General features: G+C 46.3%; 2 protein-coding genes across 5 annotated transcripts in view; one reads left to right on the top strand and one right to left on the bottom strand.

Moving 5' to 3' along the window:
* The window catches only part of LOC142108564 (uncharacterized), a 625,828-nt gene that overhangs the window by 522,249 nt on the left and 83,318 nt on the right, over window positions 1–20,261 (top strand). For 2 of the 4 annotated variants that reach the window (XM_075192322.1, XM_075192323.1), the window contains exons 5-7: window positions 15,676–15,773; window positions 15,954–16,065; window positions 16,147–16,244. In XM_075192322.1, coding sequence (XP_075048423.1) covers window positions 15,676–15,773; window positions 15,954–16,065; window positions 16,147–16,244 — 308 coding nt within the window. Of the gene's footprint in view, window positions 1–3,044; window positions 3,112–5,519; window positions 5,700–15,480; window positions 15,560–15,675; window positions 15,774–15,953; window positions 16,066–16,146; window positions 16,245–20,261 lie in introns of those variants that run through there. The other 2 variants (XM_075192324.1, XM_075192325.1) reach the window with 2 other exon arrangements.
* LOC142108571 (uncharacterized) overlaps window positions 1–20,261 on the bottom strand; it is an 83,247-nt gene that overhangs the window by 10,046 nt on the left and 52,940 nt on the right. The window contains exons 6-7 of the mRNA XM_075192340.1: window positions 196–307; window positions 15–112 (exon numbers count right to left, since the gene is read on the bottom strand). Of these exons, the coding sequence (XP_075048441.1) occupies window positions 15–112; window positions 196–307 (210 nt within the window). The remainder of the gene's footprint in view (window positions 1–14; window positions 113–195; window positions 308–20,261) is intronic.

The following is a 20,261-nucleotide window of genomic DNA, read 5'->3' on the forward strand; positions in this document are numbered from 1 at the left end:
ACCATAAAATCTACCTCATACTCCTGTGGGATACTGGGATTTTCCTGTGTACAATCCTGAGAATAATGAGGATGGAGATATCTCTCTGGGGTATTTCTGTTACTGGATTCATCTGTAGGAAACACACAGTGACTGATTACATTGTTTATATAAACAGAATATGTGATTATTCTGTAATAAGTGTTTATTGCTCACCTGTGCTGATATCTGTAGGGATTTCCTCCTCCTTACACTGCTGATCAACCCTTAGATACGTCCCCTTCTCTCTCTCTCTAATTTTTACTTTAATATCAGTCAGGACGTCATCCTAAATAACCCACAAAACAATACAAATATATTTAATAATATCCGATTTAACCATTTTTTGGCGACACAGAAGAATATCAGTGTATAAGATCCACACAGCTTTATTACAGATCATAAATTGGAAAATTCACTTTGGCATTTGGTGAGACCCTAAAATGTCATCTACCTGATGCACCTGTGGGATACTGGGATTTTCCTCTGTATAATCCTGTGAATAATGAGGATGGAGATATCTCTCTGGGGTATTTCTGTTACTGGATCCATCTGTAGGAAACACACAGTGACTGATTACATTGTTTATATGTGATAATCAGATGATGTGTATCTAGGTGGCCCTCAAAACTATTGTCTCCTATACAATAACTGAAAGTCTCCTCTTACCCAGTGATGTGAGGATCCGGTGATTCTCCATCCTCACGTCCTCGTACAGACCCTTGTGTCCTCCTAAATACTTCCACTTCTGCATAGAGAAATACACAGTGACATCCTGACACCTTATAGGAACCTGACAACACAATGACACAGTCATCATTCAGACATATCCCCTGGTGTTACTGTATAATGTCCCATTCCCAGCAGTCACCTCTCCAGTCACCAGCTAAATGATCTTGTTGGTCAGTTTCAGGGGCTAAACGTGTCATTGTGGCCCCGCCCCCTGCAGCAATTGGCTAAAATTGCCTGAGATTGACAGGGGCGGAACCTAACGGTGCACTGTGCGTGGCCACAACCCCCTCGACGGACCCCCTCCCGGAAAGCTGCCTGCAAAAGTAGGCAAGTATGGGTGATAGTAGGGGGGATGTGTGGCAATGGTGGTAGAAGGAGGGGGATGGGGGCTAGTCTCCAGCACTAGACAAGCTATGTGTTAGTGGCACTTGGTGAGGGGTGGTTGGGTAGGAGGTGATAGTAGGGGGATGTGAGGTAATGGGGGTAGAAGGAGGGGGATGGGGGCTAGTCTCCAGTACTAGACAAGCTATGTGTTAGTGGCACTTGGTGAGGGGTGGTTGGGTAGGAGGTGATAGTAGAGAGGATGTGAGGTAATGGGGGTAGAAGGAGGGGGATGGGGGCTAGTCTCCAGCACTAGACAAGCTATGTGTTAGTGGCACTTGGTGAGGGGTGGTTGGGTAGGAGGTGATAGTAGGGGGATGTGGGGTAATGGGGGTAGAAGGAGGGGGATGGGGGCTAGTCTCCAGCACTAGACAAGCTATGTGTTAGTAGCACATGGTGAGGGGTGGTTGGGTAGGAGGTGATAGTAGGGGGATGTGAGGTAATGGGGGTAGAAGGAGGGGGATGGGGGCTAGTCTCCAGCACTAGACAAGCTATGTGTTAGTGGCACTTGGTGAGGGGTGGTTGGGTAGGAGGTGATAGTAGGGGGATGTGGGGTAATGGGGGTAGAAGGAGGGGGATGGGGGCTAGTCTCCAGCACTAGACAAGCTATGTGTTAGTAGCACATGGTGAGGGGTGGTTGGGTAGGAGGTGATAGTAGGGGGGATGTGGGGTAATGGTGGTAGAAGGAGGGGGATGGGGGCTAGTCTCCAGCACTAGACAAGCTATGTGTTAGTGGCACTTGGTAAGGGGTGGTTGGGTAGGAGGTGATAGTAGGGGGATGTGGGGTAATGGGGGTAGAAGGAGGGGGATGGGGACTAGTCTCCAGCACTAGACAAGCTATGTGTTAGTAGCACTTGGTGAGGGGTGGTTGGGTAGGAGGTGATAGTAGGGGGATGTGGGGTAATGGGGGTAGGAGGGGGATGGGGGCTAGTCTCCAGCACTAGACAAGCTATGTGTTAGTAGCACTTGGTGAGGGGTGGTTGGGTAGGAGGTGATAGTAGGGGGATGTGGGGTAATGGGGGTAGGAGGGGGATGGGGGCTAGTCTCCAGCACTAGACAAGCTATGTGTTAGTGGCACTTGGTGAGGGGTGGTTGGGTAGGAGGTGATAGTAGGGGGGATGTGAGGTAATGGGGGTAGAAGGAGGGGGATGGGGGCTAGTCATGGTGTGTGAGCCCCTCTGTGGTGTATGGGGTGTAGCTGGTCTGGGTATTAAGTCTCTCACAGCTCTACCATTATAATAACCAGCTCTGCTATTACTAACAGCCTTCTGCTGACTGCAGCACAATGAGGATTATGTAGCAGCTGATGTGAGAGCTCAACCGCATGTATGAAGCCCTGATGGCCGGGAGGCTGCACATAAACATGGGGTAACTCTATGGGGGTGTAATTCCCGCTGTCTAATAGATTATTATAGGGAGATATTACCTCAGCCTTGTACAGGGCCCGGATGTAACGCTCCAGGCTCTAAGATGGCGTCTGAGGAGGATGTGGCTCCGCCCCCTGTGCAGTGTAAGTTGATGTCAGGGACGGAGATATATCTGTAAGACCAATAGTATGTGGGAGACTACGGGACAATGGCCGCCGCTGTCCTGTACTGAGGACAATACAGCGATGTAAACTATTTTCCTCATAATTAAACCACAGAGTCCTCCCCCTCATCTGTGTCCAACACACCTTCCGCTGTAACTATCCCCCTCGCCCATATAAGATGGATGTCTATTAGATACATAACCTCCATCTGTTTGGCAACAACTTAATCGGTAGAGTAAGTTTTTATAGAACTATTGTCCTCAGTGTAGGACAGCGGCGGCCATTTTCCCGTAGTCTCCCACACACTATTGGTCTTACAGATATATCTCCGCCCCTGACAACAACTTACACAGCCCAGGGGGCGTGGCCACATCCTCCTCAGCCGCCATGTCAGAGCCTGGAGCGCCGCCCTCAGTCTGTACAACATCCGGGCCCTGTACAAGGCTGAGGTAATAATATAGTTCCCCCATGTTTATGTGCAGCCTCCCGGCCATCAGGGCCTCATACAGAATCCATCCCCTTATACATATCACATAGACTATTAGTTTATGTCCCTTCCCACCCTACATGTCAGCACCATCAGTCCCCACAGCCAGTGTCTGACTGGGTCCTGCTGCAAAGCCCCCAGTGGTTATTCCTCAGACCACCTCCCATGAGATCCACATCCATAAACACCTCCATATACACACACAGTTCTTACTGAAGGACACAGTGACCCATGTCTGCCCATCCACAGTCCCCCTCGCACCATCCACTATACTGTGTTCTATCTATGTGTAATTGTCACAGTATAGACCCCATTCCATGGTAGGTACAGCGTAGGGTCTACTGCCCATGTGACATTGTCACATTCCCAGTCTCCTCTTACACTCAGTACTCAGGGGTCCCACCGCCTACAACGTACTAAGCCCAAGAGTCCTCCTGCAGCCACACAGACCCCATATGTTACATTATACTATGTATTATACATTTATATCACAACCTTAAGTCACTGTTCCCAGTCTTCTCTTACACTCAGTACTCAGGGGTCCCACCGCCTACAACGTACTAAGCCCAAGAGTCCTCCTGCAGCCACACAGACCCCATATGTTACATTATACTATGTATTATACATTTATATCACAACCTTAAGTCACTGTTCCCAGTCTTCTCTTACACTCAGTACTCAGGGGTCCCACCGCCTACAACGTACTAAGCCCAAGAGTCCTCCTGCAGCCACACAGACCCCATATGTTACCATTATACTATGTATTATACATTTATATCACAACCTTAAGTCACTGTTCCCAGTCTTCTCTTACACTCAGTACTCAGGGGTCCCACCGCCTACAACGTACTAAGACCCCGGAGGTATATTTATGAAGCAGCGGTTTTCCATATTTTTTTAAAACATCAATTTTAATAACGACGAAGCCCAAAAGGTTCTGTCTTTCATAAAATATCCATTAAATAGATATTACCCAGAATCCCTCCCACAGTCCTACAGACTGACACCATTTGTTTGCATTATACATTTATAACACTATGTAGATCATTATAATTGAGATGCTCTGATACTGTTTAAAAAAAGATTATTGTTATGCTATAAAATGATTTTCATTTTTTGTCTGTGAGTAACTTTATTAAAACCAGCCAAATAAAATACAGAAATTGTAAAAGTGTTAATAAATTGCAATGTAAGCAGATTGCAGGGTATATTGTTACTATTTGAGTTTATAATAATGCTTTTATTTCAATCACTTTCTTTCTCTTGAGAGTCCTCGGGATTAAATAGATCTGGTTTGCACTATAGCTATGGATAGTCTGCTGTACTTCTGTGTAAATGATTATATCTCCTTGTGTGACCCATTTATTTCCTCCTAAAATACAGAGTTTTATACAGACGTTAGTGATCCTGTAATAACTAAGTATTTTATATGTTAAAGAAAAACTACATAATATATTTGGCCTGAGACCCTGATAGATATTGGTAGTCAGTGATTATATAACACCAATATTTTGTGGTTCTTATTTACCATATAATAAGTATTTGTCTCTCTCACACCTGGTGTTACATTTTGTATTGAATGTTTTCATAGATTACAATGTTATCCCTCTGTTAGTATACTGAGCAGACTGCGTTTAAGTAAAACTAAAATCATCTAACACCAACATTTACACAATCTAATAGTACCAGTAATAACAGATACTAAACCAAGCTAAAGAGCTTAAGTAGACTAAGAGCTGTAAACACAAAAGACCTATAGGAACAATAGAGCTATAACCGCTTGAAACAAGAATATAGAACAGGAAGTTGAACATCAGGACTTCCATCTTTTTTGGGGGGGATCCAAAACCGGGTGTAGTCAGCATATCGATGCCGACTACCCCAACAACACTTACTATGACATGATGCTTCTGAAGGGCTCTTTAGCAACGATCCCCAATGACTACTACTGTTGAAAGCAATCACGAAGAAGTCAGAAGCCGGCTGCCCTTCATGACGTCATTCACCTTGGCGACGGGATTATCGGTGCTTTTAATGGTGTAATGTAAGTATGCGCCTATGTACAATGTAGTTTACAAAGCCTTCTACATTGTACATAGGCGCATACTTACTTTTCACCATTAACAGCACCGACAATCCTTTTGCCATGGTGAATGACGTCATGAAGGGGCTGCCGGCTGCTTACTACTTCGTGATTGCTTTAAGTCGATTTCAACAGTTGTAGTCATCAGGGATCATCGCTAAGGAACCCTTTGGAATCATCATGATGTAGTAAGTGTTGTCGGGGTATTTGGCATCGATATGTCATACCCCACCCTCCAAAACACCACCCACAGTCTGTGACTCCTCTCCGATCTGCTTCTCCAACAGGATACATTTCTTCATTAGTTATCCATGGAACAAGTGCACCAATACCCAACAACCACTTTAATCCAGAGGAACACCTAAAATAAGCCACTCCAGGCTCATCCACCGAACTAAAACAGGAAGAAAAAGAAACAAAAGAGAGGAACATCTCCCGACAACGTCTTTGCTCTAAAGGATTAGGTAGTAAGTGACAAACACCTACAACACCCCACCGCTTATAGATCTCACCAGGTTACACCACCTATAGATCCCGCCAGGTTACACCACCTATAGATCCCACCAGGTTACACCACCTATAGATCCCGCCAGGTTACACCACCTATAGATCCCACCAGGTTACACCACCTATAGATCCCACCAGGTTACACCACCTATATATCCCACCAGGTTACACCACCTATAGATCCCACCAGGTTACACCACCTATATATCCCACCAGGTTACACCACCTATAGATTTCACCAGGTTACACCACCTATAGATCCCGCCAGGTTGCACCACCTATAGATCCCGCCAGGTTACACCACCTATAGATCCCACCAGGTTACACCGCCTATAGATCCCGCCAGGTTACACCACCTATAGATCCCGCCAGGCTGCACCACCTATAGATCCCGGCAGGTTACACCACCTATAGATCCCGCCATGTTACACCACCTATAGATCCCACCAGGTTACACCACCTATAGATCTCGCCAGGTTACACCACCTATAGATCCCGCCAGGTTACACCAGCAATGGGTTACACCAGCTATGGATCCCACCACGGCATCCTATTCACTTTCCACTTAGTGCTGGTACCACTATCTTCTCCGCAGGCAGCAACCAATCACAGCTCCACTGATTCATCTTCACACCGCAGACAGTCCCTATCCTACATCTCTACGTATGGATATGAAGGATTTATTATAGCGAGATGTTACATGGAAGACATATTACAGGGTACTACAGCACCATAGAGAGTGGGCTGTAGATCCCGCTGTCAGACATGCTATGGAGACATAGAGCTGAGTTACTGACCCTGCTGTGTGTCATGTTACAAAGACATTCCCTATAAAGTGTTTACGGCCAGAGTATCTCTAAACCCTCAGCCCCTCGTTACCAGTTTCAGTCATGTTTCTATATGGTGATAAAACGTACAATAATATCCGTATTTGACCATATAGCCAGGTGAATATTATGTAGTGTTTCTGTCATGACAGAGCTTCCTGTCATTTATCTACATTCTAATTATCATAATATGTTAAGTATATCCTAAAATGTATTCCCCAGCTTCTCCCATATCTATAAATGCTATATATATATATATATATATATATATATATATATATATAATGTACACATACACACGTGCTGTTTCCTATAGTTTAGGTAAAGGTATAGGGTCTGTGATGTAACTGTGTGCATGGTTTCATCTTTCTTGTTTTGCTTTTTAAACTGGTGCAATTCCAGCAGGTCATGTGATGGGGGCACTGATATGGGTTGTTGTACTACACTTAAGTCAATCTTGATGGTGGTTTTCACTTTACTCCAAATCCTCTTGATTCTCATATCAATCCGTTATTCATAAAAAGAAGAATAACTTTGGTAAAAGCTTTAAAAGGTTGCACTCGTAATGGTTTCCCTATTCACCGGTGAAATATACCATATAACATGCAACACCCCGGGATGAGTACTGGATGTCTTAATAAAATGTACAGTGTACAAAGTGGCAGGAAGAGGACTGAGGACAGGACAGTAATGGGGGAAATGTTTATTATGTATAAGTATGAATACCTCCATAATACTGATCACTGGGTATAGCTCCTCTCACACCAGAGAGACACTGACAGACTGAGGACCCGCTGTATGAGGTGCGGCATAGCTGCAGATGGTCTCTACAGATCTCCCCTGTTACTCCTGACTTGTCCAAGTAGGAGGGAAGAGGGGATGTTAAGGAAACACAGGGAAGATTTATAGCCCGAGAGCATAAGAGTCTAATTCCTTCCAAAGATTCAGGAGGAATGATTGGTGTTAGGACTCTGCCATTATATTGAAGCTGGTACTCAGGCCATTCTCCTAACCTGCAGGAGTTAGTCTCACTAACTCCTGGATCCCAATCACCTGTGGCTGGCCTTTAAGAGACTGCCTTTCCCTGCAACTTGTGCAGTTCATCGTTTGTCCTTGCTGCTGCTGTTTGTGTGTAAACCCTGTGATTATTCTGTTTCAGTTTGGTATTCAATTTTGACCTCTGCCTGTGACCTGACCAGCCCTGATTGCTGCCTGGATTGACCTTATTGCTTGTGACCCCGACTACGTATATCACTACTGGACCAACCCTTTGCCTGGTGTTTACCCTTGCCTATCGTCTGTGATACCTTCCCAGCCTCAGGTTCGTGGTCCCCGCTATCTGCTCGATTGGACTCACCTGTGTACGCTGTGGTTCATTATTCAGATTTACAGCTCTATCTTACTACTTCACCTTCCCTTGCACTGTGTTGCTCTCCAGGCCATCTCCACACAGGCCACAACTGGCATTACATCCATTCTCAACTCTACACTGCCAAGCTTACCTGGACCTCCGTGCTACCTGTGCCTGCAGATCACCTCACCTGCCCGGTATCCAGAGTCCCCAGCTCCACTGTTTTATCTGGCAATCCTGCCATCCTGTACCAGCACTTATCCTGTTACCCTGTGCTGCAACCCTTTGTACCTGGCAACCTGCTGCTTCATTTGGGCCTTAAACTGAGGCTGGTTTCATGAGTTTAATTACCTGTAGTGTCTCTTCTACAGTGATTTCTCTGTTAAGCTCCGCCAAGCTCTCTGGGGACACTTTCGTAGGCTCGCGTGACCAGTGTAACCTGTGTAATGTGATATCAGAGGTGTGATATCTGTATAGCCATCTGTGTCTATCAGATGTGTGATGTCGGTGTGGCCTGTGTATAGTGATCAGTCAGACCTGTGTATAATGATCAGTGTGTGATATTAGTGTCACCTGGAAGGTATCGGATACCAGGTTGCTGTTGCCTCCAGTGTATAAAATGTATGTAATTGAGCTGTTTGGAATTAATCAGCACAGGTAATCAAAGCACCCTAATCACTTACATTTCATATAATTGTAGGCGGAAAAAATATCTCGGTTCCTGTAATGAATTTTAAACCAAAAATTTTACTCAGGCATTTGTGACAGATTTCAATTGGAGCACAATGCACTAAATAGTTGTCTGTGACACCCAAGACACCTGGCCACAAGAGGACCATTGGAAGCCGTATGGTATTGTGTGAGGTCACTTAGCAGTCTTATGAAGTTGGATCAGAGGAACTTCTGAGAAACACTGACCAAGGCTCTACGGCTCATGAAAAGAGGTCACACAGGGCCTCATGTAGAATTGGACGCATCTTACTTCCAAAATGCAGATGTAAAATGTGTCCTAAAAAAAAGGCATTTTACATAGTCTACAAGGTATCTTAAGATCAATGTGACTTCATAATACGTAAATAATACAGATGCAGGAGGAAGATGCACATAAAGCGCGTAATTTAAACTTATAATGCAGTAGAGAGACGCACGTCATAATCAAGTTGATGGTGATGACTGGCATTTAAATGTTTTTTAAATTTTTAATAAAGAACAAAAACACAACCCCTATCCTACCTGTAACTGATTTCTATATATCGTGTATTAGTAGACTGTATATAGTACTACAACCTTTCGTAGGTCGGCCGTTCTGCATCCTCTGTCTACTACAAGCCCCCACTTTATAGTCATCTTGCTGTTTGCACTAGTTTGTTCATAGCAGATGATACAGAGAATAGGAGATAATTGCTGCGTGCCACAAGGAGAAGAGACCGTGCAGTGCACACACATGTGGACACACGTTATTCAGCCAGGTGTGATGATGTCACGTTGAAGTTTGTGCATGTGCACTGCACACCAACCCCACATTCCCCCTGTATAGATCATAATGGGGGTACTATAGGAGCAGCATCGCTCCTTCACAAGAGCAAAACGTTACATATGTCATAGCGGTTGTGAATGGATCACTGATAAATAACTTATTTGTGGCTAGATCATGTAGAAATAATTTATTGTAGAAATGTATTTCAATCAGAGGTGCAGGCACCAATGTATAGTTTGAAATGCACTTATCGTGGTACATTGGATGTGTTTTGTATGCAAGTGTCATTGTTTTGGTTTGTAACTTCGCTAGAGGATGTCTGTTTGCTGATAGCAGGAAATGTTAAGTAAGACTTTATGTGAAGTGACAAACACCTGTTTAGCCTCTATACCCAGCAGGGGGCCGCTGTCTGGCGTGACTGCATCTCAGATAATGGAAGCATAAAATTTTAGCACATAACAGAGAAGTGTAAATATTGATAGCTTTGCACTGCATGTAAATCCATGTTTGGGTAAACAGATAGCATCCTAATTCTAAAAATAGCCTGTGAGGCTGTGTCTAAATCTGTATAAAAAGCACTGTCTTCTATTGAAAATTGTTCTTCTGATTCCGTCTGACCTGAGCACTGATACTTTCTATCAGTGTGACTGCAAATAAACATCACTTGCTTCAAAGATCTGCTTGAAAACATCTTCCATGCTGGAAATCCTGTGACCTACAGATTAGACCCAAAATCTAATCCGTTCCCAGCTGTTTCTGAGGTTTGGATCCAACTCTCCAGTACCATTGCTCTGCCGCTACCCACTAGCTCTGGCCAGTGTGATAGGCCAGGGGGATCCATCCACAGCAAGCCTGATCCATATGAAGAGGTCAGGAGTACCATCCCAGGTACACCAGTAACGGAGTACACTCGCAGTGTCAGATACCCATAAGAAACCCAGTACTGGATGCCGGTAAAGGAGTCCAGTGGTGGCAGGATTTGTAAGCCCCTCCTACTGGGGTGAGAGGGCGTGTTTGGGATAACGAAAGGGAATGGTGGCAAAGTAAGCACAGCCCGCTCCCAGCAGCAACAGTCAGGGTGGCATAGGCGGTCCATCCTGTAACAGTGGTTGTATTTGTAAAATAGACCATTATTGTATATGTTGCACAATTAACCCATAAAAAAGAGGATTTGTTTACTCACCGTAAAATCTGTTTCCCTGACATTGGGGGTGCTGTGTTACGTTGGGGTATAGTAGGTGGACTAAGAGATCTGGCACTTATCCTTGTTATTACACTCTCCTCTCCTACTATGCCCCTCCTCTGTAACAGAAAACTTAGTTACAACCCTGATATTCACACCAGAGGATGTATACCTTCCATACCCGATGGTAAATAGCCAAAGATGAAGGTTTTCATTCTCTGATCATGGTTTTCACTACATCCTGCAAGAACCTGCTCGCCCGGAGAATCAAGGTCTCAACAGCCACGTCATCAAAGTCAGCCGATCTAAATATTGGCAAAGAAGAGGACCCTTAACGAGTTGGTCTGGACGACGTGGTAGACCTAAGGGAGGACAGAGGAATAGCGGCGTCTCCCCGACGGAGACCACCAACAGAGGACCCCATAGATGAGCGACTCCAGACCTGACAGAAGGGGGGCACCACCGCCATTTCCTGAATGTCCGAGAACCTTGTCCCGTGTGGCCAATTAGGGGCCACCAGAATTGCAGAAACACATTCTCTTTTTAACTTTTTTTATCACCTGCGGGAGCATGGGAAAGAGGAAAGAGATATACAAGTCTGAAGCGCCAAGGTATCTTTGTGTGCCCTGCTCGACGATCTCTTGATTTCGAGCAGTAAGAGGAACCTGAAAATTCAGTTGGGATGCCAAAAGAGATCGATTTCTGAAGTTCCCCATTGCTGCACCAGAAGGGCCTCCTTGTGAAGAGTCCATTCCCCAGGGGGGACCTGGTGATGACTGACAAAGTCGGCTTCCCAATTCTCCACCCCTGGGATGAAGATGGCCACTTTCCCCCCTAGTGGTTTAGATAAGCCACTGCCATGGCATTGTCTGATTGAATTTTCAAGGATTTCCCGGTTAGAAACCGTTGCCCCTGAAATAAAGCTCAGTGAACCGCCCTTATTTCCAGGACATTGATGGGTAGAGTGGTCTCCTGAGGGGACCAGAGTCTCTGAAACTGGAGAAACCCGAAGACTGGGACCCAACCAGACAGACTGGCGTCTGGGGGGACCAGGGTCTAGGTCCATGTGCAGAAAGACTGGCCCTTTTCTAGATTTTCTCTGTTCAGCCACCATAAGTGGGACAAGCGCGTGATTCTGGGCAGTCTGATGATCTGCTTGTTCAAATGTTTGTGGGAGCCGGACCATTTTTGAAGAATCTCTGGAGAGTACGAGAATGGAATTGCCCGAAGGGCACCGCCTCGAACACATAGCATTGATCCCAACAGCTTCATACAATGAAGAAGAGATACTTCCCTTCGAGCCATGAGAATCCTGATCCTGTGCAGAAGCGACAGGACACTGTCATCCGGAAGGTAGACTCTCTGGGAGAACGTGTTGAAAATAAAGCCCAGAAATCGCATCTGTTGAATTGGGTTGAGAAAGGACTTGGGTAGCACCCAGCCGTGCGATTCTAGAAACTGAATCGTGATATGAATGTGATGTAAAAGCAGAGCCTTGGAGGATGACTTCAGTAGTTGTTTGTCCAGCTAGGGAATGACTGTGTCTCCCTTGGGATCGCAAGAGTGCTGCCATCACCTTGGTGAATACCCTCAGGGCGGTGGCCAGGTCGAAAGGCAGAGCCCTGAACTGAAACAAATGTTTTTGTACTGCAAAGCGGGGAAGACACTGGTGACCCTCCCATATGGGCACATGTAAATAAGCATCTTTGATGTCTGTGGAAGCCATAAACCCTCAATCTTCCATGCCTGCAATAACCGTGTGCAGGGATTCCATTCAGAACCTGAGCACCCGATTCTCTTTGTTGAGGGTCTGCAAGTTTAGAATAGGATGGATTGACACGTCCGTCTTGGGAACCAAAAAGAGGTTGGAGCAAAACACTGTGCCTCCTTGCTGCAGGACCGGGACAATTACTTCGGACAAGAGAAGCTTCCTGATGGCATCCTAAGTGCCTTACACCCTGCAGGTACTCTTACCCTCCATAGCCTCCTGAATAACCCATTCTAATTTAGATCCAAACAATGTGATACCATCAAATGGCAAAGCTTCATAGATGCCTGACCCACATAATTGGTGGCCTCTTGGATGTGTGCTGCTTATGTTAGATCTAGGAACATCATTCTGGAGATCCCTAACCAACTGCTCTGACCACAGCTGAATGGCTTAATTAACCCAGGCTGTGGACAAGTTGGGTCTAAACAAGCTCCCTGCCGCGACATAGGCTGAACGGAGAATAATGACACATTTCCTGTCAGTTGGGTCCTTTAGAGAGACTCTGCCTTGTGTCGGGATAGCTGAAGTCTTGGAGTAAACGAGCAACCGTTTCAGGCATCTGAAACTGTTTATTCGGTTTCTGCCAAGCGTCAGACACCATATCCAACAGCTGAGGGGAGGGGGGAAAACAAACAACCTGCTTCTTAGGTCTTTTAAAGAGATAAAGCAGCGAGATCCCCAGACTCAGGTTCCAGAAAGCCTAGAGTGTCTGACCCCTAGGATAAGGTTATCCACATTGTGTGCGAAGGAAGAATCTTCTGAACTAATTGTATCTTCCCCATCTGAGTCTAAAGACAATTCACCATCTTCGTGTGAAGAGTGGTCAGAATCCGGATTGTGGTCCTGAGCAGAATCAGGAATAATGCGCTTGTCTCTGTGGGAGACGGTAAGCCAGCGTGTCATACCCTGAGTGGATTCAGTCAGGGATACTGGCATGCCTGCCTCAGCCTGGGAAGATCCATAGACAAGGAATGTGCAGACTGTGTGTGTGGTGCAGTCAAGGGAAGAGAAACATCTCGTACCTCTGTGGACTGTGACATCACCTTAGTGAGTTCGGCTATGGATGTCGCCAGCTATCTCACCCAGGCCCGCTCCTCCAGGGCTGTCGACACCTGGGTGGGCGCACGGCGTTCACGGCTTTCAGACCCACACGATGTACACAGGGCGTCCGTGTCAGGCTGTCCAGAAGACAATTTATACATGTATAATGCTGCACAGACGTTCCAGAAGGTCCCTCACCCTTGGAAGTCCCTTCTCAGACATGATGTTGTATTAAGAAGGGTGTCACCACAAAACAGAAGTTTTTTTCTTTATTTATATATAGACATTATATATATATATATATATATATATATATATATATATATCCTGTTCCTATGTATGTGGAAGACATTGGTGGAGAAAACTAGTTACCTCCGCTCTCAAGACTACAACCTTTCTTGAATGCTGCCCCTGGAACTCTTTAACAGAATGTCTGTCGGTCAAGTATCGTCTCTAACTGCACGACCCTGCTGAAAGTTCACCTGTTTAAGGAAGAGTTCAAATAGTGCTTAACGGCTTACACCTGTGCCCCAGACCAGTTACAACAACTAGAGAAGAAGAAACACGCCACCTGACCTGTCTCGGCACCGAGGATGGACCAGTCATTTCATTTGCACCCCATCACTGAAAGAGGAACGGAGTTTGATGCTGATATTAAACTACAGATAAGCGAATATATTACTTTTCTCTGGTACGTGTAATCACAATTGGTGTGTTGTAAGCACAAATTTTTGTGTGTTAAACCCACTGGTGCCTGTTGACATGGTGATCAGTGAATTGTAGCACTGGGTGACCTAGTGGTTCTAAATGGTACTACACTATTATCGATTTCCATGTATTTTGCATATGCTGTGAGATCCAGAAGGAAGATTCCGTATATCAACTTGATGTCTACATGTTATGAGCTCTGATCAAGCCTCCATCTGGTACGCATATTACCACACAGAATCATCTTGTTTTATTTTAATAATAGTACACTATGAGGCGCCTTGTGGTTTCCTTGTCCTAGATAAATATATATATATATATATATATATATATATATATATATATATATATATACACATATATATTATAATTATCAGTTATGCATGTGAGAATCTAACCCAGGAATATACATATAACAGGGTAATTCTGCATATAAGACACCAACACCCTGTAATACAGTACTCTGCTAAAAGTTTTGTCCCTAGTGAAAACCTGAGATACAAACTGTTCTACAGAATGAATCGAGCTATAACATGACATATTAAAACAATTAAGAGGTACCACACAGAAGAGGCACAGTGGGGTCAGTGTGTTCAGGGAATGTCTGTATAACTGCACAGAGTGTCCTGGAAATGGCCATCTCCAATAAAGCACACCAAGGCAAGGTGAAGAAGGTGGATGTTCCGCCCCAGTACTACGTCTGTAATGGCCGTCTCCATGCGCAGCCGAACAGCCTATCTATAATCTGTCTGTCGGCTGCTGACTCTGAGCGCTGCAGTTCTTTAGTGGCCAGCTCTGCAGATGTTGCTCCGGGCAGCGTTTTGCCTCCTATGGAGGCAAAATAATCGCCTGCCCGTTCCCCTGTAGCAATTCTCTTTTTCTAGAGGAAACGCCGGCAAGTCAGGGTTGGGAGGAGATGCTTGACAGCTTCACTCACACCCAACACAGTCAGCTCCCTTACTGCCGTTTTCGGCAGGTTTGATCTGTTCTCTAATGTTCTGTCTGGTTTGATTGTTACTAGGGGAAGGATAACTGACTGCCGGCACTGGTGTAAGGGGTGAGGTAAGCCGAACTACCGTATGGTCTCTCTCCTAGGCACTTAACAAAAACTGAGTTTCCTTTTATAGAGGAATGGCATAGTAGGGGATGAGAGTGTAATCAACAAGTATAAGTGCCAGATCTCCAGGTCCACCTACTATACCTCAATGTAACGCAGTCCTGGAACTGACCAACAAGATCATTCAGCTGGTGACTGGAGAGGTGACTGCTGGGAATGGGATATTATACAGTAACACCAGGGGATGTGTCTGGGTGATGACTGTGTCATTGTGTTGTCAGGTTCCTATAAGGTGTCAGGATGTCACTGTGTATTTCTCTATGCAGGAGGGGGAGTATTTAGGAGGACACAAGGGTCTGTACGAGGACGTGAGGATGGAGAATCACCGGATCTTCACATCACTGGGTAAGAGGAGACTTTCAATTACTGTAGAGGAGGATAAAGTTTTGTGGGCCAACTAGATACACTCATCTGATAATCACATATAAGCAATGTATTCAGTCACTGTGTGTTTCCTACAGATGGATCCAGTAACAGAAATACCCCAGAGAGATATCTCCATCCTCTGTATTCCCAGGACTGTAAAGCGGAAAATCCCAGTATCCCACAGGAGTATCAGGTAGATGACATTTTAAGGTCTCTCTAAATACCAGAACACTAATGTGACTTTTCATTATATGATCTGTAAAAATAAATAAATATATATAAAGATCTTATACACTGATCGTCTTCTGTTTTATCTGAATTTATTAAATCTGATATAATTAAATGTGATTATTTTTTTTTGTGGGCTATTCAGGATGACGTTCTGACTGATATTAAAGTAGAAAGTACAGAGGGAGAGGAAGAGACGTATGTGAGGGGTGATCAGCAGTGTAAGGAGGAGGAAATCCCTACAGATATCAGTACAGGTGAGTAATAAACACTTATTATAGAAGAGTCACATATTCTGCTTATATAAACAATGTAATCAGTCACTGTGTTTCCTACAGATGGATCCAGTAACAGAAATACCCCAGAGAGATATCTCCGTCCTCATTATTCACAGGATTGTACACAGGAAAATCCCAGTATCCCACAGGAGTATCGGGTACATTTTATTGTCTTACAAAATCCCAAAGTGACTTTATTATATGATCTGTACTAAGCTGTGTGGATCTTATACACTGATATTCTTCTGTTTCATCTCATACATTTTATTACCATAATCCTCTTACTGTAACTCTCACAAGTTTGGCTCTCTACCTCCTATCCTCTTTGTATTGCTTCCTTTGTTCTAGTTGTCTTCTGATGTAGTTGCTTTCTCTATTGTCTCTTGCATTGATTTTTACTGTTTATGTTGTTTCTCTTCTCCCTTACTTATCTGTATTTATTTTGGTTTCTTTTTTGTTGATTGTGCTGCGCTGCGGATTCTATGGCGCCATATAAATAAATGTGATATTGTTATTGTTTTGTGGGCTATTTAGGATGACGTCATGACCGATATTAAAGTAGAAACGATAGAGGGAGAGGAAGAGACGTATATGAGGGGTGATCAGCAGTGTAAGGAGGAGGAGATCCCTACAGATATCAGCACAGGTGAGTAATAAACACTTATTACAGAAGAGTCAGATATTCTGCTTATTCAGTTACTACAACAATCTCTTATTCTACACCCTCCTCTGTCAGCACCAAAAAATGAGGAAAATGTATAAATACTGATGGATCCTCAGGCACTATAACGTATCTCATGGAATTAAAAAAAACGTACTAATCCTGCGGCTCCCGGGACCCAGCATGCTCCTCTCTTCTCACTGAATGAGACGTCATCACGTCCGACATATTCAGTAGGAGCGGCAGGAGAGAGAAGGATGTTGGGTTCCGGGCGCTGCCGGATTGGTAAGAGGACAGAAGAAATAGAAGAAAGAAGGCCAAGTATGGTAAGTAAAGAAATGGAGGGGAAATGGTGATAGGAAATAGCAATGGAGGGGCAAAAGAATGAAGCAGGGGGCAGAGTGAGGATGAAGGGGCACAGAGTGTGCGGATAAAGGAGCACAGAGTGTGCGGATGAAGGGGCACAGAGTGTGCGGATGAAGGAGCACAGAGTGTGCGGATGAAGGAGCACAGAGTGTGCGGATGAAGGAGGGCACAGAGTGTGCGGATGAAGGGGCACAGAGTGTACGGATGAAGGGGCACAGAGTGTGCGGATGAAGGGGCACAGAGTGTGCGGATGAAGGGGCACAGAGTGTGCGGATGAAGGGGCACAGAGTGTGCGGATGAAGGGGCACAGAGTGTGCGGATGAAGGGGCACAGAGTGTGCGGATGAAGGGGCACAGAGTGTGCGGATGAAGGGGCACAGAGTGTGCGGATGAAGGGGCACAGAGTGTGCGGATGAAGAGGCACAGAGTGTACGGATGAAGGGGCACAGAGTGTACGGATGAAGGGGCACAGAGTGTGCGGATGAAGGGGCACAGAGTGTACGGATGAAGAGGCACAGAGTGTGCGGATGAAGGGGCACAGAGTGTGCGGATGAAGGGGCACAGAGTGTACGGATGAAGGGGCACAGAGTGTGCGGATGAAGGGGCACAGAGTGTGCGGATGAAGGGGCACAGAGTGTGCGGATGAAGAGGCACAGAGTGTACGGATGAAGGGGCACAGAGTGTACGGATGAAGGGGCACAGAGTGTGCGGATGAAGGGGCACAGAGTGTACGGATGAAGAGGCACAGAGTGTACGGATGAAGGGGCACAGAGTGTGCGGATGAAGGGGCACAGAGTGTGCGGATGAAGAGGCACAGAGTGTGCGGATGAAGGGGCACAGAGTGTACGGATGAAGGGGCACAGAGTGTACGGATGAAGGGGCACAGAGTGTACGGATGAAGGGGCACAGAGTGTGCGGATGAAGAGGCACAGAGTGTGCGGATGAAGAGGCACAGAGTGTGCGGATGAAGGGGCACAGAGTGTGCGGATGAAGGGGCACAGAGTGTGCGGATGAAGGGGCACAGAGTGTGCGGATGAAGGAGGGCACAGAGTGTGCGGATGAAGGGGCACAGAGTGTGCGGATGAAGGGGCACAGAGTGTGCGGATGAAGAGGCACAGAGTGTGCGGATGAAGAGGCACAGAGTGTACGGATGAAGGGGCACAGAGTGTGCGGATGAAGGGGCACAGAGTGTGCGGATGAAGGGGCACAGAGTGTGCGGATGAAGGAGGGCACAGAGTGTGCGGATGAAGGGGCACAGAGTGTGCGGATGAAGGGGCACAGAGTGTGCGGATGAAGGGGCACAGAGTGTGCGGATGAAGGGGCACAGAGTGTGCGGATGAAGGGGCACAGAGTGTGCGGATGAAGGGGCACAGAGTGTACGGATGAAGGGGCACAGAGTGTACGGATGAAGGGGCACAGAGTGTGCGGATGAAGGGGCACAGAGTGTACGGATGAAGGGGCACAGAGTGTGCGGATGAAGGGGCACAGAGTGTGCGGATGAAGGGGCACAGAGTGTGCGGATGAAGGGGCACAGAGTGTGCGGATGAAGGGGCACAGAGTGTGCGGATGAAGGGGCACAGAGTGTGCGGATGAAGGGGCACAGAGTGTGCGGATGAAGGGGCACAGAGTGTGCGGATGAAGGGGCACAGAGTGTACGGATGAAGGGGCACAGAGTGTACGGATGAAGGGGCACAGAGTGTGCGGATGAAGGGGCACAGAGTGTGTGGATGAAGGGGCACAGAGTGTACGGATGAAGGGGCACAGAGTGTACGGATGAAGGGGCACAGAGTGTGCGGATGAAGGGGCACAGAGTGTACGGATGAAGGGGCACAGAGTGTGCGGATGAAGGGGCACAGAGTGTGCGGATGAAGGGGCACAGAGTGTACGGATGAAGGGGCACAGAGTGTGCGGATGAAGAGGCACAGAGTGTGCGGATGAAGAGGCACAGAGTGTACGGATGAAGGGGCACAGAGTGTGCGGATGAAGGGGCACAGAGTGTGCGGATGAAGGGGCACAGAGTGTGCGGATGAAGGAGGGCACAGAGTGTGCGGATGAAGGGGCACAGAGTGTGCGGATGAAGGGGCACAGAGTGTGCGGATGAAGGGGCACAGAGTGTACGGATGAAGGGGCACAGTGTGTGCGGATGAAGGGGCACAGAGTGTACGGATGAAGGGGCACAGTGTGTGCGGATGAAGGGGCACAGAGTGTGCGGATGAAGGGGCACAGAGTGTGCGGATGAAGGGGCACAGAGTGTGCGGATGAAGGGGCACAGAGTGTGCGGATGAAGGGGCACAGAGTGTGCGGATGAAGGGGCACAGAGTGTGCGGATGAAGGGGCACAGAGTGTGCGGATGAAGAGGCACAGAGTGTACGGATGAAGGGGCACAGAGTGTGCGGATGAAGGGGCACAGAGTGTACGGATGAAGGGGCACAGAGTGTGCGGATGAAGGGGCACAGAGTGTGCGGATGAAGGGGCACAGAGTGTGCGGATGAAGGGGCACAGAGTGTGCGGATGAAGGGGCACAGAGTGTGCGGATGAAGGGGCACAGAGTGTACGGATGAAGGGGCACAGAGTGTACGGATGAAGGGGCACAGAGTGTGCGGATGAAGGGGCACAGAGTGTGTGGATGAAGGGGCACAGAGTGTACGGATGAAGGGGCACAGAGTGTACGGATGAAGGGGCACAGAGTGTGCGGATGAAGGGGCACAGAGTGTGCGGATGAAGGGGCACAGTTGCATTGTCAGGGGGCACAGTGTGATGATTTTTGTTCATTTTGTTTTATTTTGTTTGATCTTGTTCCTCTTAATATTAGCTGTAAATTATTATTTGACAGAAATGTAATTGAAAAAAAATTATTTTCCCTTGGATTTATGTATATTATTTTTGCAAATAACGTACTAAATATTTCTGTCCTGACCTAAATACTTATTACGTTATTTTGACCCAACTACTTATAAAACGGGACTGCTCGGTAATTATTTTGGAGGGGTGCCTTGAAAAAAATATGGAGACTCTAAGGGTGCCGCAAACTGAAAAAATTTGGGAAACACTGGTATAGACACTAATAAGTCCACCTTATAGAGTTCATTGTCCAACAACAGATTTTTAGACGTTCTTCTGTATATTGTTCTCTATCTTCAAAACATCCA

The sequence above is a fragment of the Mixophyes fleayi genome, chromosome 12, assembly GCF_038048845.1.
Source record: "Mixophyes fleayi isolate aMixFle1 chromosome 12, aMixFle1.hap1, whole genome shotgun sequence".
Classification (NCBI taxonomy): domain Eukaryota; kingdom Metazoa; phylum Chordata; class Amphibia; order Anura; family Limnodynastidae; genus Mixophyes; species Mixophyes fleayi.